At 41.2% G+C, this 26833-nt stretch overlaps 2 protein-coding genes across 3 annotated transcripts; one reads left to right on the top strand and one right to left on the bottom strand.

The window, feature by feature from the left end:
• Nucleotides 1-606: 606 nt before the first annotated feature.
• smpx (small muscle protein X-linked) lies at nt 607-12914 on the bottom strand. 2 transcript variants are annotated; one of them, XM_079181676.1, is made up of 5 exons: nt 12820-12914; nt 9244-9303; nt 5560-5646; nt 4724-4876; nt 607-1375 (listed from the first exon to the last, which is right to left on the bottom strand). In XM_079181676.1, the coding sequence occupies exons 2-4, from the start codon at nt 9277-9279 to the stop codon at nt 4727-4729; spliced, it is 273 nt and encodes a 90-aa protein (XP_079037802.1). In that variant the 5' UTR covers nt 9280-9303; nt 12820-12914; the 3' UTR covers nt 607-1375; nt 4724-4726. The 2 variants fall into 2 exon arrangements, with proteins under 2 accessions (XP_079037802.1, XP_079037803.1); XM_079181677.1 differs by lacking the exon at nt 12820-12914 and adding an exon at nt 11707-11864.
• A 2596-nt stretch (nt 12915-15510) lies between these two features.
• mbtps2 (membrane-bound transcription factor peptidase, site 2) lies at nt 15511-24088 on the top strand. The gene is made up of 11 exons (XM_079181091.1): nt 15511-15797; nt 16689-16837; nt 17175-17313; nt 17944-18047; nt 18397-18524; nt 20079-20197; nt 20417-20597; nt 21437-21543; nt 21873-22137; nt 22324-22399; nt 23029-24088. Exons 1-11 carry the CDS (start codon nt 15723-15725, stop codon nt 23249-23251), a joined length of 1566 nt encoding a protein of 521 aa, XP_079037217.1. The 5' UTR covers nt 15511-15722; the 3' UTR covers nt 23252-24088.
• The last annotated feature ends 2745 nt before the right edge of the window (nt 24089-26833 follow it).

The following is a 26833-nucleotide window of genomic DNA, read 5'->3' as shown; positions in this document are numbered from 1 at the left end:
CAATAGCGGCTCTGTGAGGGTGTTCTTACATGCAGATTAATGCTAAAGTCAGCATGCTAACACTGCTGCTTTTTTGGCAGGTATACATTTTTACTGTGTTAGCTTAGCATGTTTGCATGCTAAAACTTGCTAATCAGCTCTAAAAACGAAGTATAACTCATTCTTTTTTCAGAAATTTGGTCTTAAACCAAAATATAGGACAAATTAAAATGTTTGACTGGATGATGGCGCTGCAGGAAAAGTTAAGAGTGGAGATAAAGTCAGAGGATATATCATCTGGGAACAATTTTGTACCAATCCAGATATTTCAATGCATAAGTAATACATGCATAATTTGACCTGCAGGTGGTGCTGGAGGAAAAGTCAGAGGATCCCCAACATTAGTAAGATTCTTCCTTTGGGAACCTTTAATATCTGAACTTATCTGTTGAGATATTTGAGTCTGGACCAAAGTAGTGGCCTAGTAGAGCCTACACTAAGGTCTAATTACATGAAGCAAATATTTTTAAAATGATTGAAGTAAATAAGAAAAACACAACATGTAACCACTATATTCTACTGTACTGTAATAGCAGATGTAGGCAGTAATGAATAGAACACTTTGGATTTTCAGAACCATCTTGTTTTATTGCAACATTTTCCTGAAGATACCAGTTTCTGGGAATTATATCAATAAAACAAGTAAAACGTTATATTCCCACTTTCCAAAAAAAAAAAAAAGAATCGGTACAATTGAACCTGAATCCCGTCGCATTATTGTAAATTGTCACAACATTTAGAAATGAATAATTTAATAGAAAGTATCAGTATAAATCAGTGCTGAATAGTTGGAGTTTTGACAGAATGGAAAAAAAGAGCAATCACATTCCTTAAATGAACATCAAGTGTCAACAACTGTCCTTCAAAACCAGCTACTTCACACTTAAAGATACCCCCCCCCCAAAAAAAAAGCAAATAATACGCTCAAGAATAAGCCGTTGCAACACAACTCACTTCCTCCTAAAAGTCCAAGTAGAGTGGAGTCTTTTCTGCAGCGGAAACAAGCCAGAATATCTTGCTTTATCTCGACGTCTTTTCACTTTTTTGCATAAATTATGATTTAATTTTGGATTTGTGATGAAACAATCTGGTACACATAAGATCAATATCGATATATGCAGTGCTTTTACCCTATTAGGAGCACTGAAAGCAATGGATGCCTGCTTCTTGATGGTTTTGGTTAAACGCTGGACATTTTCTGCAGACGTTGGCTTCACACAAAGCTGTTTTCCGAACATGTTGGGATTAGTTGGTAGCCTGCTCAAATCTTCGGTGGCAGTGGGCATGTCTGTGTCTGTGAAGATTGTCTGCCTTCCTCTCCGCCTGGCTGGTCATCCTGAAGGAAAGAGACAGATAAAGACACTGTGAGGGAGTTTTACTGTCTGCGGGTCTCAGAGCTGCTGACCCCTGAGAGACAGCGGGACGATGAGGAGGAGACCAGGTCACTGCATCCACTGATGCAGCCTCACGTATGAGATCTGGTCACCTGGTTTCTCTCTGCACTTATCTCTATCTTGACCTTTTCCCATTTTCTGTTTCTTCTCTCTGTGTCCTGATCTCCCCTCGCCGTTCATTTCCATTTCAAAAACTTGAGTCGTACAAACACTTCTCAGGAGGCAGCGCAGGTCATCAGTGGATGGAGCCAAAGAGCTGCAGTTCTGCTGGTTAAGTCACGTTACACTAGAGCCCAGTTATAAGTACAGGAGGCTGAGAGGGAAGCGGATAAGATTAAGCCTGGAACTCTTTGTTTAAAGCTTTAAAATTATACTAAAGTATGCTAGTTAGCTTAGCTGAACCTTCAAGTTGAAATATCCTGCAGCTACGTACGAAAGATAAGAGATAAAATAAGATAATCCTTTCTTCATTTTGACTTAAAGTGAAATATTATGTTGGCAAAAGTAAGAGGATGTCCCTGTTCACATATTTCATATTTGGTCTGTGGCGCTTATTCATGGATTGTCCTGGACCCCTTCGTCCCAATAAAGAAAACTCTTATTGCTACAACATGCAATATTTCAGACAAAAGTTTGCTTCCAACTTTGTGGCAATGTCCAACAATCATACATGACTGCAACTTTGGAATAACAGCATTAAACCTCCCAAAGAGAAAGCAGAATGCTAATATTTAACGCTCTTGTTTGTTTGTTTTGCAGTTGCGAGTAGCTCCTCTGTCGTCTTTGTGCATTGCAGTGTGGGACAAATGGTGTCCATTTAAAGCACAGTCACAAATCAGGCACATGTTGTATGCAGCTGCTGACTTCTTAGAGTAATTGGATCCCTTTCCCAGTGTAAATACACTCTGTGAACCTGCTCAGAAATAGCATGTAGTATTATTTTTCTGCCTCGGAGAAACATGTTTTGAACTAAATCTTGAACCAGCCTCTCGTTTATCTCCCACGCTCACCCACGTGGGTTGGGCAGGGCCGAGCAGCACACAGTGTTTGGATATTGTGGTTTCTGTGTCCCGCTGAGAAAGTCTCAGCACAGACTGCCCCTCAATGCTCACACACATTTTCTAAAACACACACACACATAGAGAGTAAATATAGAGCCTGACTCAACCCGTCCTGCCCACACACACACAGAGGCATCAACACGCACACACACCGCTTGACCAAAACAAAGACACACAGCCCACAGTGACCCCCGGTGGCCAGCGCCGACCACTGCAAGTAGTTATTGTGGAGACGAGTCTCACTGATCCAGGATCTGTGACAAAGACATAATGACTAATTTGTAATAGTTTAATGTTTTGATATATTTTCTTTCTCTTTTACCCTTTGTAGGTATCTAGCAGACGGATAGTTTTGGTGTAAATAGTCCAGAATTTGATATATTCCCTGTGATATTTTTTGCAAGTATATAAACTGTAGTTTGTAGAGATGCTATTATGGTGCAAAGAAATATTAAATGTGACTGGCTCAGTTTTTGTGGATTGGAGGTAAATTAAGTCTGCATAGCAGCCAGGTACATTAAAATACAATACAAGACAACAGATATAAGCACAAATAAACAGAAAGACTCATGAACGGATACGTGGAGTTATCGACTGATGGTGTTATAAATAATATGGAAGATGAAGGCATGAAGTGCTGAAGATTAACAACTTCTATAGATGCAGTCAAACAAATATATAGTGGGCAAAGAGCAGGGACATACAGGTTGTTAGTTTGGTCACTTTATAGCAAATATATCCTGAGTATAATAGACTTCTCAATGACATGCAGGTTAGCTGGATTGAAACTCTAAATTCCCTCTTTTAGGTGAATATATTTGTCCAAATGTCTAATCTGACCCAGGATAAGTGGGTGTCGAAATAATCAGAAAGTTAATCTACAACTCTTTTGACGACTGATCCCTCTTTTACATAAGTAAAGGTCGTGAACACTGTTTGTGTAGACCTGTATTTGTAGTGTTGGGTGGTTATTTACTGTTTTCGCATCACTGACTGGATTTGAATCCTTCACAAAGAAGCAGTGAGTCAGTTTGGGAACTCATCGTGTTGCTTCCTGGCTGACCCCGTCTGCACTGCTCAACTGTCAAAAGAGCTGCGTCACATATTTCCATTTGAGCCGGGATGTTGAGGGAACCGCGGGACATTTTGTGTATCCAAATAATGATGACAAGAGATTCACAAGTTACCTGTTCATGAGACACACCTGTACACAGACGCCTCTGAATGAAAGCGGCTCTTCTGAACTTTGCAATGGTCCGGTTGTTGACATTGTTTCACTTTAATAAATAGATAAATATTCCTATTTAAACCCTAATGTATGGTTTTTGGGCAGGATCAATGGCATAACAATGTGTTCATATTGAAATTATTATTTTTCTATTTTAAAGTTATGGGATGTTTTAAAAATTACTTTTAAAAGTTTTTATATAAGAACATATTACAAAATATTAATACATTATTGTTGCTGGGGAACAAAAAAAGTGTTGGTGTTTCTTTATAATTAAATACTTTATTGTTACAGAGGTTTATGTTTCTAAATTGATGATTAAATAGTCAGATATGGTGGTCCATTCTTCATTTTCAGTCGAGTTTCAGGTTATATTTAATGTTTTTAATAAAGTATTGTGTAATTTGAAGTTTTAGTGCCACACATGGTTCGGCTCCTTTTCATCACTTCCTGTGGGAGGACTGTGAATAGGCTGCTGGTACCCTGTTTATGCCTTCTAATTATTCATTTTGTACTATTTCATTTAAAAAGCAGCATACTTACTTACAGTGTAATTTGGTTTTAATCCCCTTGTTTCCTGTACTTCTTGTGCACAATATGTACAACATATTTACGCTCTAATATGCAGACTGAAATCTCAAGAGATGCCGACTTTTTATATTTTTGTTTTATATTTTTCTCTGTTTTTATGCCATCCCCCTCCTCGCCCGACCACAGGTCCCCAATTAATAAGTCACGAGACTTTATTGCGATATACTGATGAATTTTAGTTCTTAATGCACATTTGTGTACTGTATTTTTTATTTATCAAAAACAATAATATCAAACATAAGTAAAGTCACCAGAATAACATTCTGTACATTTATTTTTTTAATTATTTTTTGGCAAACATTCCCTAATTTGTTGAAATAACATCATATCTGGTTTTAAAGGAATACAAGTTTTGAATAATCATTATTAGCAACGAGGAAGGGGAAATTCCTACGACTATGTCCACCTACATGTTACTCCTTGGTGACCCATCGTAGTTCACTCTTGACGTTCTGCAGCTCCGATAGGTTAACGGCCGGACCGGGCAGCTTCACCGCGCCCGGCAACGCCTTCTTCTCCTCTGGCGTCTGGGCGGCAGCGCTGGGCTGCTCTGGTGAATGAGCCTGAGGAAACATTGTTATTATTATTATTATTATTATTATTTAAGCCTTATTTTAGGGTTTTAACCATTACTTTACGTCCCTTCTTCCTTCTCACTACCAGTACTACTACATGCTGGCATCAGCAGTGCTCTGTTCGAACCTGAAATGCCAAAATGACGTAACTACGCATTAGTTAAGGAGTAGAATCTGACCTTTTGACTTTTTTTTTACTTTATGAAATATAAACATGCTATAGAAGTGTTTAACTTGAGAGAAAACATTTAGCAAAACAGCAACAGAGCCTCCAAACGTTAAGCCTTTTGTCTTTCTTAACTTCCTCCTTTCTTTCGTTTACTTCTCTCACTATTGTCCCTCTCGGGTATCCGTAGAAACACAGAAGTGCTTTGAGTAAAGATGGTGATGGTGATGAAAATAAAGCAGTAGTAGTACACGGCGGTACACATTTGTGTTATGTGGGTCAACGCATGCCTAAAATATTCCACTCAGACTACTTATATATTACACTACTTACTATAGTCAGTACGAAAATGTGCTTCTGGTTTGCATACAAAAACTATTGTCACTTTTGATAAAGCTTCAGAAACCTGCTGGTAAATGTATATGTGTGTGTGTGTGTGTGTGTGTGTGTGTGTGTGTGTGTGTGTGTGTGTGTGTGTGTGTGTGTGTGTCCTGTATCTTCTCACCTCTTCTGTGTCTACTGTCTCCTCTCTCCTCTTGACAGGATGTCCCGCCCCTGGACGCAGAGCTCCCATCGGGATGTTCAAATTAGCCTGACGGACAGCAAGAAGAGCCAATGAGATGCTTTCAACACTTTAAACAAATTCCCTGTCTGTGCGTCTCTGCATGTGTGTGTGTGTGTGTGTGTGTGTGTGTGTGTGTTTATTTGTAAGCCTACACCTGTTTCCTCAAAACCCCTTGTTTTGATTTTGGCCATGACTTCCTGTCACCAAGGACATTGTGTCTTTATGAAAAGTGGGACACACACACACACACACACACACACACACACACACACACACACACACACACACACACACACGTAGCTCAGCGTTCTGCCTGCTAACTCGATGTTAAACTGCTGCCTGCCCGACGTCCTGTCACTTGGATTTGATGTGTGTCATTCTGTTTTTGCATTGCACTGTACTGTATTGTAAATATGCTCATATTGTACAGCTGTACAGAGAGGGAGTGTGTTGTGTTTCACAGAGGACGCTGGGTTTTATTTAATTTTTTCCAGACATTGAGGTTTAATACGTTTCTGGGAGAAATCGCCTCATTCGCAGCATGTTTGCTCAGAGTGGTGATATCTGTGATGTTGCTTTGGCTGGGGTTGTTTACTGTCTCATGCTTAGCCTGCTGTCGGCAATCATTTTCTGACATTCCAACCAAAGGTTAAAGGAATATTTCACCATAATTGTAGTTTGACATTTTGGGAGACACTTTTGTTTGCTTTCTTGCCGAGAGAGGGATGAAAAGACTGATACCAGTATGGGTCTTTTAAGTAATGCTAGGGCCAGGATTAGCTTAGCTTAGCATACAGGCGGAAGCAGTTAACCTGACGTTGTCCAAACATTTATGGAATTCTAGCAGTACCTTTAATTAATATGTTATAACTTGTTTGTTGGATCCGTACGTGGACACATTTTTTAAGGCTAGTTGTTTCTGCTTGCATCCAGTCTTTATGCTAAGCTATAAGCTAATGTCTTCTGACTGTAGCGTATGAGAGTGCTATTGATTTTGTTATTTAACTCTCCACAAGAAAATGAATTGCCAAAATGTTCCTTTAACTCCGTCCAACAACTGAAATAGCACTCGTGTTGTAATTCCATCTGAGCCTCACTGCCAGGCGGCAGCCTCCGTGTCTGCTGAGTGAAGCCAATGCAGAAGTGTCTTAAACTTGCATTCTCTCGACTGACCAGCAAGGGGCGACTCCTCCGGTTGCAAAAAGTTAGTCAGATTGTATAGAAGTCTATGAGAAAATGACTCTACTTCTCTCTTGATTTATTACCTCAGTAAACATTGTAAACATAAGCTTAAATAGACCATAAAGAGGAATATGCTTTAGGGCGATCTTACGGCGTCTTAACGTCACTCCTCCGCATTCTAAATATGGTAACTTCCATTTATTGGTTGCAAAAAACAATAACGTGGCGACGGCCGTAATCCAAGATGGCCACGGCGAAATCGCTGAACTCAAGGCTTCAAAACGGCAGTCCACAAAACAATGGGTGACGTCACGATAACTACGTCCACTAAAGTCTAAGCTCCCTGCACTAAAGGACCATATACCAGTGTGTTTGCAAGCTTAAGTTCTTTTAGAGGCAGTCAAGAGATACCAAAGTTGGAGGAAAGAAATCTAAAGAGGGAGAGAGAGAGAGAGAGAGAGAGAGATGTTGATATGCTTTTAGTCTCTATTAAGCTCCTAATTTACATAATAAAACCATAGAACGTATAATTTAGATGTTTAAAAGTGTCATAAAAGTGTGCAGACTTGATGGATAACACAATATAGCAATCAGACCAAACAGCCTCTGCAAAACGACTACTTAAAAGTATCAAATGTAAAATGTATATACGCTGAACAAAATACAAGATGAGAGAATAGAGAATATAGGTTTTCAGATATCTTGTTTTGTCCGACCAACAGTCCAAAATCCAAAAACATTTAGTTTATGAATCTATAAAACGAGAATAGTTAACATTGTTGTTGATTAATCCTCTGCTGATTGAACAGTTGATTAATGATTTCAGCTCATGTTTAATTTATAACAATGAAACACATTTTATTCTGTAAATTGATCATGTGTTTTGTGTTTTAATCTGAAAAGGAACAAGTTACTTCAAATAAAAGTTAAAAGTAATATTACCTCTAAGTGTAAAATGCCATGAAATAGAAATACTTACAATGTTTACTTAAGTACATTACTTGAGTAAATGTACTTCAATCACTGCTTGTTTATCTTTTCACTAATGATTCAACTCTGCCTCCTTACCTCCTGCTTCATACGTGCATATCAATACAGTGAAGGTGTATCAGAGAAGGCGATATTGGACACACTGGAAACGTTTGGGCACAACATGTTTCAATTGTTTGGAAACATTGTAACGGACCTTTTATTGCTTGGAGCTATTAAAAAGATGGCACGGCTATTAACCTGGGAGGAGGCTGAGATGGAACCACAGAGAGTAACTGTGTGTCGATCAATCAATCAATGTTGAAGGTGAACTGCGTCTTTAGAGCTGACCTCCTGAGGAACGGGAACATCTATTAAAGGATGGGAAACCTAAAGACCAACAGGGGAGCGGAGGAAATATTTCTATCAGTCAATCAATACAAGATTTGTCCCTGACGTCTAAAAGCAGTCCCGCTGCTGCAGTGCGCTTGAGCAAGACGCAAAAGCAAGATTATGATTTCCCTTTATTGATCAGAGAAATATTCTTTTCCAGCTCGAATATAAAATTCAGACGGACGGTGACGTGACTGTTTGTTGGGGTACATTTGTCGACTCTAACAGCCGTTTTGGCAGCGACTCAACGCTGTTTGGTGGTTGTTTTCTATTTGATCGTTGTTGGATATAAAACACAGGGTGTTTGCATCAAATCCATTGTGGATCCAGGCTCGTAAATGTTGGGTTTTGCAGTAACAATAATGATTGATTTTCACACTGTGCTGATTAAATGTCTGGAAAATCAATGTAACAACGATATATGCTTTTGAAAATGTTGAAAGATTTAAAAAAAATAGTTTTTTTTTAAAAGAAAATATCTATTATCATTATTATGTAAATCTGTACTGCTGTTCTTATTTGTGATGAACTTAAACTGATGGTGGAGTGCTGAGACGAGGAACCTCATGTCTGTACTGTACTGGTGTTTAAAATAGTCCTCTGTCCAGATGTCTGTCCCATGGTTAGACGTGAAAATGAGCACAAAGAGAAGAGAGAGAGAGAGAGAGAGAGAGAGAGAGAGAGAGAGAGAGAGAGAGAGAGAGACGACGGAAGAAACCCTCTCTGACATGCACGCACAAAGCCATTACTACACCAACGCAGACACATTTACAAAGATACAGCGATGCAGACAACTCCTCATCCTTTGCCTCGCTACAACTCTGCACTAACAAAGCCTTGATACTGTATTATGCACAGTCTGAACTCTGTATTTGCCTTTACCAATAAATACTTTAATGTGGAAACATCTGTCTGCTTTATTTTTTTACAGGATGAAGAGTTACTATTTGGTTGAAATCTCTTGCTTGTCTTGTTTTCTTGTTGTAAATACAACTTAAGACATGGTTGTTGTTGTTTTTTCTAAATAAAAGTTTCACACACAACCACAGCTTATTGTGCACACAGATGGAAATATTTTACCTGAAGGGCCTTCACGTTGGACGAAGGTTTGGACATAATCCTCCCGATAAGTCCACTGACCTGGAGGAAGCACAGATCACAGACATTCAGCGGTGTGTGTGTGTGTGTGTGTGTGTGTGTTGGGGGCACTGGTACTCTGTTTCTGTGGGTTTAAAGGGCTGGGATAGCATTTCAGTTGCTTAGCGACTCTCCCAGAGAGAAGCAGGCAGAGGAACTGTTCTCTGAATCATTCATGAGAGGGAGGCAGCGGGGAATGTCAAAATAAAAGCACAACCGTGCCTCAATTTTAGCAAGTGTGCGAGAGAGAACCTTTGCATTGAGTCGAGTGATGGATAGGGTGGAGGATATCTGAATGGGTTTCACCTTCTTTGACAGGCTTTACGTTAGTTTATTAATCACAAATCATCAATTCAAATCTCAACAAACCACATAAACTCTAAGCATGGAATGATTGCATGTTACATATTGTTAAAGTTTACAGCATTTTATTATTAAAGTTAGGGAAAGGTCTGACTGAAACAGCACTCTATCCCAAACCTTAATCAAAGTGCTTTAACCTAATGTACATATTGTAAGGCCCTTTTACAAAATCCACGTTTTAAAATGAGTCAGCTGGAAACAGAAACCTGAATTTGTCCATCTCTGTCTGAATTCAAGGACCCATTGTTTCAAAAGTTACTTCATTTTGAGGCAGTGTTTTTGAGGTCTTTAACTCTGTAGGTTTTTGTTGAGGTTACAAAAAAGTATACAATGTAAATGATCTTCAGCATTAAAATAGTAAAATATAACAATTCCACAGAAGGTATTTGAATCAGCTATTAGAAATAAACAAAACTTTTCCCCTCTCTTCCTCATTTCACCTCAGCCTGCTTTCTGTTATTTTCGACTTCCTCCCTCCCTTTTGCTGTTTCACAGATCAACACTGACCCAAGTGGTTCCCAATCGTAGAAGTTTCCATGGCCTATTTATCTTATCTCCAAGTGGCTCAGAGCAGAGGACCACAGAAACAGGGTCCCGGGCTCTCCGGCTGCTGCTGCGTTCAATGGCAGCACTTGGACACCGTTACTAAGGTGCTGTTTATGCAACAACATAGAGCAAGAGCGTTGCTGTCCTTGACATGAGAGTAAAAGCCTGGACACCCTGAAATACACACACACACACACACACACACACACACACACACACACACACACACACACACACACGTGCTTAGTATTTATGTTGGCCATGAGTAGCAGCTGCCCTCCTGACGCCACGCTGCAAAGCCTCACGAGCCCTTTCTCTCTCTCTATCTCTCAACCACAGGTATAATTATTCCTTATACTTTGAATTATTTAAATCTTCAATATTTGTGTGCAGACACCTAACAAAAAGGCTCTTTGAGGTAAACGTGCATGTGTTTCAGAGCCTGACGGTACTTCTGCAATATCAACAAGAGCTGCAGCAGCACGAATGAATCACTAAAGAACTATGTTTTATTTTGCTTTACTAACAAGGACATTTTTTGTTGAGAGTGAAATATCTTCACAACTATCTTAACAATTGCTGTGAAATTCCCTAGAGGACACATTCTAACTTTGGTGGTCCCTTAACTTTTCATCGAGCACCATTATCAGGTCAAAATGTGTCCGATACTTGTTTTGTTTCTGTCCTAATTAGCAAATGTTAGCATGCTAACAGGCTAAACTAAGACGGAGAACCTAGATATAATCTGGTTAACATCAGCATGTTCACGTTGTCATTAGCATGTTAGCATCTTAAAGTTAGCTTCCTAGAGTTAGCCTTTATCTTAAAGCACTGCTTATATGATGCTAACATGACTTTGTTTTCTTGTTGTCACACATTCTAATTAAAAGAGCAAAACCAGAAATGAATTGGTCATACTAGCAAGTACATATTAGAAATATATCAAGGTCAACATTTTGGGAAGATAGATAGAAGCCACAGCCACCATTAGCTTAGCTTAGCTTAGCTTAGCATAAAGACGGTAAGCAGAAGAAAACTGCTAGCCGAGCATTGCCAGTGTTTGCTAAGCTAAGCTAATCATCTCGTGGCTTCACGTTCAGCATACAAGCATGAAAGTGGTGCCATTCTAAAAGCAATGTTAAAATGTTGAACTACTTTTTGGGGCTTGAAGGAAACACTGAAAGACACACTAACCCATTGTTGGTTTCTTTTCATTACATTACAAAATTACAATACATTACAAATATAGAATATTGCCAGCTACCCTTAACGTATATAATGCATATATAGGACTAGATCAATGCTTTTTAAAATGTTTTGAATAAAAGCAAACCCAAATAACAGTTCAACTTAATTGCCCCATTGCTAAACACTGAGTCTTCCTGCAGGTTATTGGAAACTTCCAGACTGTCACTTATACAAAATGCTGAATGAATATCGCAATAATGACCTAAACCTGCCATTCAAACACACATAAACAAAGCAGAACTAACTTACCTGTCGAGGACACAACACTGTATCGTCTAATGCTTGACTTTAGGACTTCTCTCGCTTTGTTCACTTACACTTTCTATCCATCTCTCACACACTAGTTTCCTCTCTGCTCTCCATCTCTTTCATTTTCTTTCTCCTTTCTTCTTCTCTCCGCCCTCTATCTCTCTCTCTCTCTCTCTCTCTCTCTCTCTCTCACCCTGCCTCGTAAGTGGTGGAAGGATTCCTCTCATATCTGGGATTTGTTCCCTCTATAAATAGAAGAGTGATACACAGAAGGGACCTGCTTTCTATCCACACACACTCCTAGACACACATGGACACGCAGAGTGACGGACCAAAACATTGTCAAACAGTATCACCGGCCACTGGGATCTCTCTACTTTTAACATCTTTTTAAGGTTTTTAAACTAGTTACAGTGTAATGTTATCTGCAAGACCAAACTTTATAAGAACATTTTCAGGTTTTTAAGCCTTAATTAGAGTAAGGTGCTTTGGTGAGGGAAATAATTGAACGGCTGCACCAAACTTCATTCAAAAAAGGAACATTTAAGCATGAAACACTCAAGCATATAACTGTGTGTTTATCTGGTATTCACACATATTTATTTAACATCTTTTTAGGCTATTCAAGCTATAATTACAGCAAAACTCTCCAGTGAGGGAAATACTCAAACTCTTAAACCAGACTTCATTCAAAAAATGGAACATTTAAGAATAAAACACTTAAAAACACAAAACTGTCTCTTATGGTACATTGATGTATGAGATTTTTCTTTTTGCTGCATCTTCAACAAACCCTGACACTTCAGTCCTCAAAACACATCTCCTAATCTTAGTGACTAAAATGGCACTGCCCTATATTTCAGCTGTGACACTCACTCCAACACACACACACACACACACACACACACACACACACACACACACACACACACACACACACACACACACACACACAAGTGCTTATGCTGGTATGTCTACACATCCACATGCTCAGAGGGGAACTGTGATCTCACAGAGTTAAAGAGTTAAAGGTGGGCATGTGTGTGTGTGTGTGTGTGTGTGTGTGTGTGTGTGTGTGTGTGTGTGCGTGTGCGTGTGTGTGCGCTCTCTTACCTCCTGCCGTGCGTGGCTGCTCTGCCCTGCCTGTGCTCTCTCTGAGGTCCTCTTCGGCTACCTGACCTGTTTCCGCTCGTCCTGATTGGCTCGGAGAGACTTGAAACTCCTCCCAGAGAGGAATCCGACCCTTCAGGAGAGAAGTAGAATGAGTTTTCAGCCCCAGTGTGTGTGTGTGTGTGAGAGTGTTGCTCTATATAGATGTGTTTTCTCATATGTTGAAAGTCTTTTGGAGTGTGTGTTTCAACCTACCTTTACTCTCAGGATTCCCCTCAACTTCTCCTCAGATGGAGTTGTCCACGTTCATGGCATCAAACCACACTGATCTTATGAAACTAATCTATTGTGTGGCCAGGTAGTAAAATGAACCGACTCAAACTGTAGGCTCGTTATATATTTCAGAACATGCAAATAAGACCCACACACACACTCACACACACGCACACACACACATCTGTTGGCAAGGACAACCCTTACCTGTCACAGAAAACAACGTCATCACTGACAACATGCTACAGCTAAATGGTCTGCTATTGAATCTATGTAGCTGAAGTTTGGCAGTGAGCCAAGTCATGTAGAAAACAGCAACATATGAAGGTAGAAGCTGAAGTTTGAACCGCAGTACGCAGGTGGGTCTGTGGGTGTTCTAGCATTAGATTTAATGGGTGTTTTTTGTGTGCACTTCCTCAGGATGCAGAGACGTTTTGGCCTAAAGTCAAACAGCAAACCTACAGGAGGATCCGGGCAGAATATAACGGAGCTCGCATGTGTAGACTGTACACTGCACATGATGGCAATTTGAAGATGACGGGGGACAAATGCACAGAGAGAGACTGTGAGAAATGGGAAGTCAGGTGGCGATGAGGATTTAGCCAAAATTACTTTTATATATTTCTACACAGTTCATACTCACCTCCTATCAGTAACAAGCACAGTGTATTTACTAAGTTTGTTTGTACTAACATGTAGTTGTAGTTGTATGTTGTTTGTACTAACAATGTATATTGTCATTGTTCTTTTTCTCCTTTTGTAGCACCTTGAGCTTTTCCCACATCATTTAATTTAGCAGTTTGAATGACAACAAAGATACCAACACTCGCATGTATTCTCAGGACCTGCATGTGATCGTTGTTGTATTTTAATGAGAGTCAAACTTGTCCTCAATGAGCTTTTTTAGGACTTCAGTTAAAGTTTGGGAGAGCTCATGTAGGGACGTGAGCTGTAGGTTTGGCGCTAAAAACGACATTAGAATTTAAATTAGGTAATAAAGAAATTGAGGCGTGCCGTGATAATAATGATGAGTCCTCCCTCTGAGGAGTGATTGCCTTCACCAGAGGTCAGATAATAGTATTTGCTGTCTGACAGTTCGCCCCTCTTGTCCACAGGCAGCTGTTTAGTTGGCAGGAAATGGCAAGTTGGAGGCCACATGGACATGAGGGCATCTGTTCGTCTGCTCAAGCTGCTCGTGTTGCTCCATCATCACCGAGAGAAGCCACAAATGTTTCACTGTCGTGGTGAGCAGACAGATTTGGTTACGGTGTCCTCATGTGTGTAGCATACATGAGTTGAGGAACACAATTGTTAGCGTGAAGAATTAACCTTTAATTAACCTCACATGGCCACAGAAAATCCCTCCTATAAAAAGTGACTTTATACCATTTACAGTGTGGTTAAAACATGAATAGTGACAAGCCAGAGGCTCCGTGTGACACTGAATTGTGGCAATATAGATGTGAAATGCATCAACACACAGTGTTTTATCCACAAGCAGTTTTATGTTCCCTCGCTCACATTTATGGCTTAATGAGTCAGACCGGGAGCTTGTTTCCTCGTTGCATCTGAGTCACACCATCGACGTTTATTGGTGTCCTTTTACCCTCCTGGCCTTTTGGTAGGATGAAATCCAATATCCAGACTCACACTTTCATTCTTTACCGCTGCAGCTCAGCTAAAGCAGCTCCGCAAACCCTGATCAATTACTCTGCTCTCCATTTTAAGGGCTACTGCTGCCTTTAGGTTCTCGTGGTAAAGTCAAGCTGCACATGACTCACAGAAGCCATTGAGGCATTCGAAGGGAACAGAAACAGAGAGTAATGATATACTGTGAAATAAAATACAGAGAAAATACAAACAGAGAGAATACGTGATGATAAAATACATAATTGCCATTGAAGTTTACTTTGTGACGCAGCTTGCTGCTTGGAACAGATACAAAAGCGACTTCATTTACCAAACTTGCTATTTTAAATGCACAACCCAGAGAGATTCCTCTCTCCACAAAGACATGTACATCATAACATCTTTCATGTATTTTACGTTGAATTTGTACTGCAATGGTAATACTTTATATCAGTACAATAGAATACAATGTAAACAGGAAGTTTAAATCATTTTTAAGATTTTATTGATATTCATAAAATGGGAAAGCATTTTATTCATCTCGAGGGAATTTGCTGTGCAGCAGTTTCAAAACAAAGTTGGAAGAGGGCAAATATTAAGTCTAAGATAGCATAAATATAAAGGCTGAATGCAAATGGTTATGCTTAATATAGACATCTGAAATTATGTGTATTCATTTTGACTATTTCCTATTTCTTACAAGGGGAGTGCTCTAGTTCAACACGCGGTGGCGGTATTGCTCTATGTGATCGATATTTAACATTAAATAAAGAGACAGAAGAAGAACCGCTACCCGGAAGTTGATCGCACAGTGCTGACTGCCCTTTTCCATTTAGTGCTTAGAGCATCTCCTCTCTCCTTCACGTTTAATTTAAAATGTTTATATTATTTTAAACATGCGTAACCGCGGATAGCTCCGTGACAAAGAGCAGGCGAGACGGAGAGTGATGGGGACGGTGCAGGTCGGTTCATTGTGTCCACGGAGAGTCTGCCTCTGATGCACCATGATCCCGGTGCCGCTGCTGGTGTGTGTGATGGGAGCCTGGTGCACCGTCTACCTCACCGACACACTGCTGAAGGTGATTGTATGTCTTTGTTCGGAGTGTTCAATAAAATGTCAGCTAGCTAACAAACATACAGGGGGACGTCCATCCGCTTCAGTCGTCAGTAGGTGTTAACAATGGACCATAAGAGACTGTTAGGATGAGATTCAAGGCTGTAATTCACACTTTATCCTCACCTTCAGAAACTGTTTACTGCTATTTATATAATATACATTATTACATATATATATATATATATATATATATATATAAAATACCACAGGTTTGTATGTTTAGATTAAAAAATGTGAGACACAAAAGAAACCTTGTGCAGCACAGCTTACATTTTAAATAAATGTAAACTGAAAACATTACATAATTTTTATATAAGTGGATTTTTATTGGATTGTTTGCTTAAAACTGTCCGGACCAGAAAACAATCCTGTTAAATTAGTTACATTTCAAAAATGAGTGTTTACGACTTGAGTTGACCTTTTTAAATGTTATGTTTCTAAATAGAAATATAGCATTATAACAAACGCTAGAGGTACCAAATGTATTGTGAAGTGAAGTGCGCTTAAGGAAACTAAATTCACAAAAGTATAAGAGCAGCTATAAGGGTAAAGTACGTGTAGTACTACCTGGCAGAAGAAGTAGAAACAAAGTGAAAGATTAAACACAAGTACACAGTTCTGGAGAATGGATGGATGGATTTTTTTGTTGGTATCTTTGACTAATAATGTCCTTTGTCTTAAGAGAAAGTGTGGATTCTAAAACCGTCAATCACAACTAAAGCCAAAAAATATAGCCTACCAGTATAATGTCAGGCTACACAATACACAACAGCGAGTATTGTAACTGTCAAGAAAGTGCATTGACTTTTGGTTTCCCCCTCTTTGATGACATTTCTCTACTCTTCTCCCACAGTTGTCGTCGACACACCGGATCAGGTACGAGTCGTGGCTGGCGAGTCGAGGGCTGATGTTGTCTCCCTTCCACGTGAGATGGCAGACCACCATGTTCAACCGGCTGTTTGCGTACTGCGCCCGCATCAACCCCCGAGCACAGTACCTGTGGTGAGCACGCTTTACCCGATCTGTTCCTGTAATGTTCCCGCTCTTAAAAGGTAAACAGCGTTGTTTTTGGAAGATCTCCAGGTTGGTAAATATGATGATTCATGTTCTGCAGCATGTGCCAAAAAAACAACTTGTTCTGAAGGAGATTGAGACATTTGTAAACTGTGTTATCTTCTTGTCTGGTCAAAAGGCTAAATTGCTAAATATCATTTCAGTCCTGCAGCTTTGACTTGATGTACATCCACTTACATTACGAATGTAGTATAATCAATTACTGTCAGTTAGTCTGGCCAAATGGAGAAGATTGCTCCGTTTAATCTTCATTTATGTCTTCCAGGTTCAGCAGTGGTCTGGTGTTCGGTGTCGTTGCCATGGTGGGCTCGGTTGTGCTGCTGACAAGGACGCTGCAGCAGACGCTCGCTCAGATGACCTCGGACAACCCTCGGATGGGGGGTCAGCAGGCCCTGCAGGTGGTGGTGAGTACGCACCCAAACCGGTCGTTGTTTCTCTCTGTTGTCAGCGAGCCGGGTCCACAGATCAACTGTTCGGAGCATTAATGTCCTTGAACGTTCACACCAAGCCTGCGATATTCAAATGAGGGGGCGAAACGACGCCCCCAATTATGAGAAGGGCACGTATTTAGCATTTTTTCTCCTGTTCACTTTTTTTTTTATTAAGTGAGGTGTCAAATAGCCACGCATTAACGCGAGCGCCGTCCCCCAGTGGACCGCGGCAGGTGATTCATGGGAGGCCATTAGTCGGCCATTTATAACCGAGTGTTCAGCCCGGGGGAGGAAAAGCACCGCACGGCCAGCGGAGGAGCAAAATGCAGACCGCACAGAAAAGCTCAGCTTCAGCGAAACATGAAACAATTAATGTGAAGAGTGGGGAGGAAGATTAAAGACGTCTTTGTGATGTCAATGTTTGCCCCGTGTGCAGTGCAGATACAGAACGTCGTAGTTTAATTAAATGTCCTACAAAGGGATTCAAATGCACATAAAAATCAGATCAAAGAGGCGAGAAGTTGTTGTTTTTGACTCTGACTGTTGGTGTTTGTGTGTCAGTCACAGTTTTGTTCTTCTTCTCTTTTTTTTTTCGGTCTTTAGATCCCTGGTGTCAATCTGCCCACCAGTCAGCTGGCCTATTTCTTCACCGCCCTGCTGCTCAGCGGAGTTATACATGAGCTGGGCCACGCTGTGGCAGCACTGAGGTAAAATACAAAATACATACACACACACACACACACACACACACTAGATATTTTCTGCTTACATCGAGATATTTTTCAACCTGGTTTGATATCAATCTGTCCTTTATGTTGGTGCTTTACTGAACATTTCTAAATATCTGTGTTTGATTCTGAGCATATGGCTCATTTAACTGGACCTTTTATCTTTTAGCATCTGATGTGTACAGACTTTAAAAATGTGGCGTCAAACATTAAATAGTCCGGATTTAATAAGCAACAAAGTTACACACAGAGACCTCTAAAGGACGGATGTGTTCATGTCGGATCCCATCACTCGTAGCGAGACGTTTTGTCTTTCTCTCCCCGGCAGGGAGCAAGTCCGAGTTAACGGCTTCGGCATATTCGTGTTCGTGGTTTATCCCGGGGCGTTCGTGGACCTCTTCACCACGCACCTCAGCATCATATCGCCCACTCAGCAGCTCCGCATCTTCTGTGCCGGTAAGACGTTTCATCCAGGGACGTTTTTGATCGCTCCTTATGGCAGGGATGATTGTTGTGCCGGCTAATGTGATCACAGCTATTAATCACAGTTATTACAGGCATTTTGTTCAATGTTTTTGCCCCGTGAAGGTCGCCCTGAGATCATTTTGTTTCTGAACGCCAGACAGCTGCTTCACATCAAATCATTTCACTCTGCAATTAAGGGAATTAGATATTAATAAACTGATTGGTGGAGCTGGCGGTTATTCACGCATGAGTGTGTCTGATGTCCCATACGGGCCACCGTAGGAGGCAGATTATGTTCAGTGCAGTCCGGTCAAGAAGAGTGTTTGATTAGAAATCAGTCAAAAGGGCAGAAAAAATGCTCATATGAGTCAAATTATTGCAAAGACAATATTATGTAAGCTCCATCAAGAGTTAAAAGATCAGCGAGAGAAAGTGCTTCTCTCTTTCTCTGACAGATTCTAACAAATGAAAAGTCGTACTGTCTTTGCATTAGTGCTAATGAGCTAATGCTATAAAGCTAACGCGTTTGCAGTACATGCAGCCCTAGTATAGCATGCTAATTTAAGCTGACATGACGCTTTATAAAGGGTTCGCACTGATTTATATCAGTTTGAATGTACTCTTGTGATTATTATTCTATACATACAAACAAGGATTATACCTCCAATGTTCCTCCAACTGTTTGAAATCAAAATCGCAGTAAAATAGTTTAATAATCTTCACTTCAGTCGTGTCAATCCGCTGTCCAGCGCTTTAATGAAAACGCAACATGAGCTGAACAACACAAGATGGTTCTCTGTGCTTCTGTGAAACCATCTGCATCTCTTAACGCGACGCAAAGTCCTCCCGGCTTTTCTTTTCCTCAATGTGACAAGAAGATCACTCTGGTGACTGCAGGCACCAAACTGAGACGTCCGATGGAGTGGTCTGACGCAGCAGAGAGGGACGGATGCTATTCCCATCGGGGGAGTGGTGACATAACGGCATGCTGTGTTTATTTTCCCGTCTCTCTCGGTGCGCAGGAGGGGGTTCTCTCTCTCTGAACATGTTTATTATTTATTCCTGGAGAGAGAGTTGGTGCAGCTTTAATAGTTTGTTTACTGTTTAAAGTCAATATGGATTATATAAATGCACCCTTTAGGTCTGAAATGCAAATCTTATAAAGCAAGATTTCCCCAAGAGAAGCACATTTCCTCAGGCTGTACTCAGCTCTTATCTTTCTGACGTTGTGTAGCCTGTTGCTTGATGCCTCCATGCTGTCGCCATGTTTGAGTAATGGCTTTGCATGTTTTGTATGTTTGAGGAAATAAGATCTAAGCTATGAGACATTTCCTCATGAGGATGAATGTGTGCTTCTGCACGGTATCGACCGATGTTTTTAGTGAGCAGCGGCTACTGTTTTGCCACGACATCCTATATGTGGAGAACAATTTTCACGGTTATATTTGACGAGTTTAAATCCTTTTGTTTTGTGCTTTGGACAGTTCCGGAATAATAATCTTTCAATAACAAGAGAATTTAAATGTATCTGTTTTCTTTCTCCAGGAGTGTGGCACAACTTTGTCCTGTGTGTGGCAGCGTTAGCCTTCCTCTTCCTGTTGCCCTTCTTACTGTTTCCTGTGTACTCCACCGGCGGCGGGGCGCTGGTCACCGAGGTCGTCCAGGTCAGTGCAGCAGGATTTAAAATGTGTGAATCCTTTTATCTAAATGTTGAACCTAGCGGGGTCACGCAAAATGTAAAATCATTACTTAGTGACGTAGTTTTCCGATGTCACAGTAATTAATAACCTTTTATTTATGTCATGTGCTCCCTACACATTCATAAAACCCTCAAAGTGTGTCCCTATAACTCGTTTCTACATCTGCCTGTGTCTTTGGAGCAGGGCTCTGCAGCTGACGGTCCCCGGGGTCTGGCCGTCGGGGACATAGTGACCGGGCTGGAGGACTGTCCTGTCAGGGGAGTGGAGGACTGGAGCAGCTGCCTGTCTCACCTCTCTCACACCCCACAGACTGGATACTGTGTCCCCAGTGCCAGCCTGCAGCCCAGCTGGGCTCACGGTCGAGGTGAGTGTGCAGTTCGTGCAGCGATGGCAACCCGACGGTTCTGTCAAAGTACAAACAAGACGAGCGTGATTCAGTCAAGAGTCGGCAGTAGAGACTTTGATTTTATTAATTCAATGACATCTCACTGTAATAAATATAACTTGTCTCTTGCTTTAACGTATAGTTTGTGAGTTGAATCGGGTCAAACCCACAGAGCAGCAGCGGGAGCTGTGATTGGCCAGCTGTAAGCTGGAGTCATGTGTGAGGTCAGAGCTCAACAGCTGGCCAATCAGAGCTCCTGTTGCTTCTCTGGTCCTCAGCTATTCCAGTGGCAGACTTTCATCTGTATCCAAACACCCTCATGTCACGGAGAGCTTTAGTGATTCATTGATAATCATTTTTTCCAGCAAAAAAGCCAAATATTTATTTCTGCTTTCAGCTTGCTGTTTTTCTTCATCATATACGTCAAACAACTTTAGGCTTTGGTTGGTTGGACGCACCTTTTTACTATTTTTTTAAACATTTTATACACCAAACGATTAATGAAAATGATCATTTGCAGAATAATCAATAAAGGAAAATGAGTGTTTGTTGCATCTTAACCAAAGGATAGAATTAAAGACGGCATTTATTATACTTCAAGACAATATAAAAGTAACTCTACTTTAATGTGCATATTAATAATCAAACAGTTGGTTTGTGTGAGTTCACAGCCAGAGCTGGTCACTTATGTCATGAAGTGTGTGATACTCTGTCCTTGTCTAATCATCTCGTACGAGTGCATTCACCAGCTGACAAACATCCATCTTTTAGTTTGCAGCCTCCATTCATCCCCTTTTTTATTCTTTCCTATTTCTTAGCTTTCAAGCGTTTGGATGGAACGATGGACTGCTGCAGCAACAACAGCCTGACAGACCTCTGTTTCTCTTACATGAGGCCTCCGGGCAAGAACAGCAGAGAGAGAGAGGTGACACACACACACACACACACACACACACACATTCAGACAGGCTGGGACATTTTGTGACGGCTTCATCATGTGAGCAGGTTTCCAACCAGACGGTCAAACATATTTATATTTCTTCCTTTATTCAATTCACTTCCCTTTTCTTCCCATTTTAGGTGTTTGCTACTACATGAGAATAATGATTTCAACATTATAGTGTTAAAAGATAAACATAGCATCTTAATACTAGAGGACAGTAAAAAGACATGCAAGAAGTAGTTGTAACTCCTTAAACTAACTTCCCGCTGACTCCTCTCATGCTTTCCTTCTGTGCCCCCCTGTGGCTGCAGTACGCCTGCATGCCGGTGCGTAAGATGGTGTCGGGGACGAAGGTGTGTCGCACCGACGGCGACTGCGTCGACGGGCACGCCCACGCCGCCGACGGGCACTTCCACGCCGCCGACGGGCACTTCCACGCCGTCGACGGCCACACCCACGCCGCCAGCATTTGCGTCACCCCGTCTCTGGAGAACCAGACGCGCCTCATCCGCGTCACACACCCGCCCAACACGCACATGCTGTTCGTGGGGTATCCGCCGCACCTGCAGTACGCCGGTACGTTTGTTTGTCACGATACTTTTTCAGAGAAGGAGACACCAGCTTGGTATAATTGGTGTTTACAGTGTTGAGCTGACTCTCCGGTGGTTAAGTGTCTTGCATTAAAGGGGCAGGAAGAGGCTTGTTGTCTTGAGTGTTGAATGGATCAGCTCGTTCTATGACGACGTGTTTGTCTTTCCACAGTGAGTCTGACCAACTTCATCCCGCGCTTCGGTTTCCTCCACCTGGATCTGCCCGTCTTCTTGGAGACCTTCTGCAAGTATCCTTTCCATGTTTAAGAGGGCAGAAGGAGCTGATGGATGTAAGAGGGGTTGACTTACTCAACATTGGAACAAACAACGTTACTTTTTAAAGGATAGAAGGGTAATGCAAGTCCTTGGTTGGCAGAGCACCATCTGTTCTGTCTGAATGATGAATATTTTACCCTTCAAACTGGTGCTAAAGCTTTAAGATGAACATAGGCTGGTGTCTGTTATTTCTACATGAAAGTCCCTTTTTTAACATCTCATCATTTTGCTCCACAGTCAACAGACCCGATGAACTTTCACAAGTCTGATTGCTGCTACTCAGAGCAGAGATTTAACCCTTCGCTGCATAGATGTGGACTTTTCTGATTGCTGTACTGCTGCATTCTCTGCCGTTACTGTTTTTATATGCGTATTCTTTTGTGTCTCGTCGGACCAAGTGAAAGCTGGAGCAGCAAAACCCCCAGCGTCTAAACATTCAACTAGTTATTTGTAAGAGAAAGAATGAGTTGGTTCTTTGTGCTTTTAAATACCAAGATTTAGTTGTTTAAAGATACAGTTTCTGTTTTTGTGTGTGGGACGTGTCAGAGATGAAGGATGAACTTCATCCAGTAGTACCTTCCTTAACCCTCCCGTCTCTCAGATATGTGGTGTCCCTCTCCGGCGCGTTAGCCGTGGTGAACTCCGTGCCGTGCTTCGCTCTCGACGGTCAGTGGATGCTGAACGCCCTGCTGGAGGCCACGCTGGTTACGGTGGTAACGGACCGCCAAAAGCGCGAGCTGATTGGTTTCTTCCTGCTGCTGGGGGGCAGCGCCCTGCTGGCAGCCAACGTGGCGCTGGGCCTGTGGATGGTCACGGCGCGGTAGCCACAGCGGTGAGCTGCCCGGGCGAGACCAAAAAAAACGAAATGAGTAATCCCCCGTGTTGACTGACAGTTGTTCTCTTCAGGATGCGTTTTGACACGCGTGGACCATCTAACTGTGAACATTACAGGGAGCAGACTGCATTACCCAGCAGTGCTGCCCGAGCAGAACATCACTCTGCCTTTAAGGCTTTACTGGACCAAAACAATAACCAACCTTCTTCCACCTTGTTGCCGCCATATTTACTCACAAAGCACATCTAGAAATGAATAATGCACTTACCGCAAAGCACTGTCCTGTGACTGTTTGCAAAGGCTGCACATCCTTTCCAAATGTTAATACCTGTGACGTGTTGACAGTTTGAGGGAAAGCCGTCTTGTAGTTGTTAACAAAGATGCCATATTTTCCTGTTTGTCTCGGCCTCAGTGTGCTGCAGTGAGATGCTCATGTAGATTAGACTGGTCAGAGAAGAGCAGCAAAGAGATTACATTTATTGGCAAATGCATGGCAACACCTCGGATTTCTACGACATATATCACCGGTTGGAAAGATGTACTACCTAATATTCATGTGATAGAAACTAGCTTCTTATAAGTGTGTGCATTAATTAGTTAATGAAGATGACTCCGCCGACATTTAGTAATATCGAACAAATGTTTAAAGGCGGACGTCTCATTTGGAAGTGAAACAGATTTGCTCCGCTGTGTTGGGAAAAGGACTTCCTCTTTGAACCTTTTCTAACGATTAGTCTTAAGTGTACGTTTCATCTTCACTCTCTTGGCCGCTCACTGTCTGGTTGTGTGTCACACTTGTGTATTTGTGGAATAAAAGACTGCTTTAATTTAAGTGCTGTCTTTCAAACTGTTTTTAATAAGTCTGAGAAGTTATAACTGCTGACGAACGTTTACATAAATGAACATTTAAAATGTTCCTTATATTTGCTTATAACTACATTTATTAAAGTGTATATACAATTCTTAGGGGGTTAAATGTAAGTGTTAGAGTTAAAAACAGAATATAAAACTTTTCTTTTGTTTATTGTGTAGTTAAATCTTTCTTCATATTATATATCGACTTCTATGAATCTAGAATTGGACGTTAAGTTACTTGGTATTGACTCCATGGCCTTTATTAGTTTCCTTGTGTCCTTTTTTAATATTGCTCACTAGTAGTTCAATATCTTCTAACATTTATTAGGAAATTTAATGATTTCATTACTTTTATATTAGTTGAAAAAGGTCTTTAAATGTAAGTAGCCCGATGTTCCTCTGGGGAGAGCGCTCCTTTGTGCTTTTAATCATGACATGTTGGCTCATTGTCTTCAAGCAGAAGCACAGATACTACACTTTTAGTAACCGCTCCAGACTGCACTGTTTCTTCAGCGCTTTCAGGAAGTCTTGCAGTGATTATGTTTCCTGAGCGTGAGAGATGACAGATTATAATTTTGAAGGGTGTTTCCTACAGACATATAAACGCTGATCGGCCTTCAGCTTCAGCCACAGAGGTGTGTTTACCTCCGGCGAGCAGACACCTCTGTCAGCAGGTTTAAAATCGTTCCCTTTTGAGAGACTTTGTCATTGAATAACTAGGGTCGTTCGAGGGCGGATCGGACCCTGTTGCATGCAGCAGTTGGCGTCTTTTGTTGGCGCGTGTGTTTGTGTTCAGATAAGATATTTCGAAGGCTGATGTTCTCTCCCTAATATATGCGAAATGATGTGTCCTTGCATGCGTGTTGTGGTTGCTTATCTTGTTCTAATGACAGCCTGGAGGGATTTTTGGGTAAACAGACATGGGAGGATGATAAAGAGGAGGAGGAGAGGCCAGAAAGGAGGCATGTTCTGACTGTCTGCTTCACATTGAGAGATGAGCCCCTGAATGAACTCTTCAGCCTCCTCTATGGTAACAGGACGAAGAGTCTGCAGTGACGCTAGAGGCTATTACTGTACTCTGGCACAGCTGAGCTTTAAGTTGAATGGTCATATAAGTACACTGATATGCTCACAATTACATCGTAGCATGTTTATTTTTAGCAGGTGTAATGTTTACCACGTTCACATTCAAATTAACACTTAAAGTCATTAGAATACATCATCTGGGAACCATGAATATTGGTAAAAAAACATTTTAGCAAATCCATGGTGTTCATGTCTTTTTAACTTTGTTAAATTGTTTTAACTTTGACTTGCTGGTGGCGCTAGTGGAAAAGTCAGAAGATCACTTAAGTCTGTAGTATTCATCCTCTGGGGAACATGAATGTCGGTAGCAAATCAAATGGCAATCCATCCAATAGTTGTGGAGATGTTTTTAAAAAAACGGATATGGCAGCTTCATTTGGGCACTAGAGCAAAATCCTGTGGAAGTCAGTAGAATATATCCTGTGGGAACCATGAATGTTAGTTCAAAATTATGATCCAATCCATGTTGTTACATTTCTCTGAACCAGTGATTACTGGCCTGCTGGTGGTTCTGGAGGAAAAGTCAGGAGATCATTAAAATCAGTGAGATTCATCCTCTGGGGATCATGAATGCAATCCATCCAATAGTTGTTGAGACATTTTGGTCTGGACCAAAGTGGTGGACCGACAAACTGACTGAGAAAATCAAAACTAGAGCAAAGAGCCCCAGTTGAGATGTTAAACAATAAGAATAAAAACAGGACACAAGTGATTGTGAGTCACAATGGTGAACAATAGCATAGTGGTCGATGTGTCTGCTTGATGAATGGGTGTTTTAAGCACCACAGGAAGCCACGTCTATATAAGGTCTTTTTGCGGCCGACGCCCCAAACCCTAATGAGCACGTGCAAGAAAGAGTTTCTCACCACAGCAGGGGGGAGGTTGAGGGACCAATCAGGATCCGTGGTGTCATTCTCATCACCACCTCTGTCTATTCAAAGCCACTATTGATGCGTCTGGACCATCTCATCATCGTTATCAGATTAATCAATTGTAATCAGCGCTCTGTGTGTGTGTGTCTAATTTTGTTCTGGTCAACTGATTGTCTGATCTGATAAACGTTTCTAGCAGAGCACCCTGCAGAGCACACACACACACACACACACACACACGCCCACACATATATATGCTTAGGGTACTAACAAGGTCAGTGGACCCTTAAACTACACGGTTAAACACAGATATGTTCTGGTTTAATTTTATTAAATGATGTCTGGTGAGCACTGGTAAGCCTGGTCTGCTCTGTCCTAGGGAGGGAGGGAGGGATGGGATGGGAGGAGTGTTGGGGGAGAGGAGGAGTGATGAAGGGAGGCACTGTTTGAAGAGCTGTAGTGAAGTTAGAGTAGTTACAGATAGACAGATAGCAGCAGAGAGAGACAGTTAGGGGAAACTGAATAAAGTCTGTTAAATTGGGAAAGAGATTAGATTACACAGAGAAAGTGTATAATTTAAGGAAGATGTTAGTTTAACTTTTTGGATTTACTTTTGTCCCTAAACTTGTGTTTTTTCCAGATATTTTTACTTTCTGATTTATCTTCTCAGTGCTGTAAAGTTAGTTTCTTAGAGAGTGTGTGTGAGCGTGTGTGTGTGTGTGTGTGTATTTATGTGTGTGATATAGTAGCAGTACATT

Source organism: Pholis gunnellus, assembly GCF_910591455.1.
Source record: "Pholis gunnellus genome assembly, chromosome: 20".
In the NCBI taxonomy this organism is placed as follows: Eukaryota; Metazoa; Chordata; class Actinopteri; order Perciformes; family Pholidae; genus Pholis; species Pholis gunnellus.
Note: the sequence above shows the minus strand (reverse complement) of the source record. Positions and strands in the feature narration are given on the sequence as shown.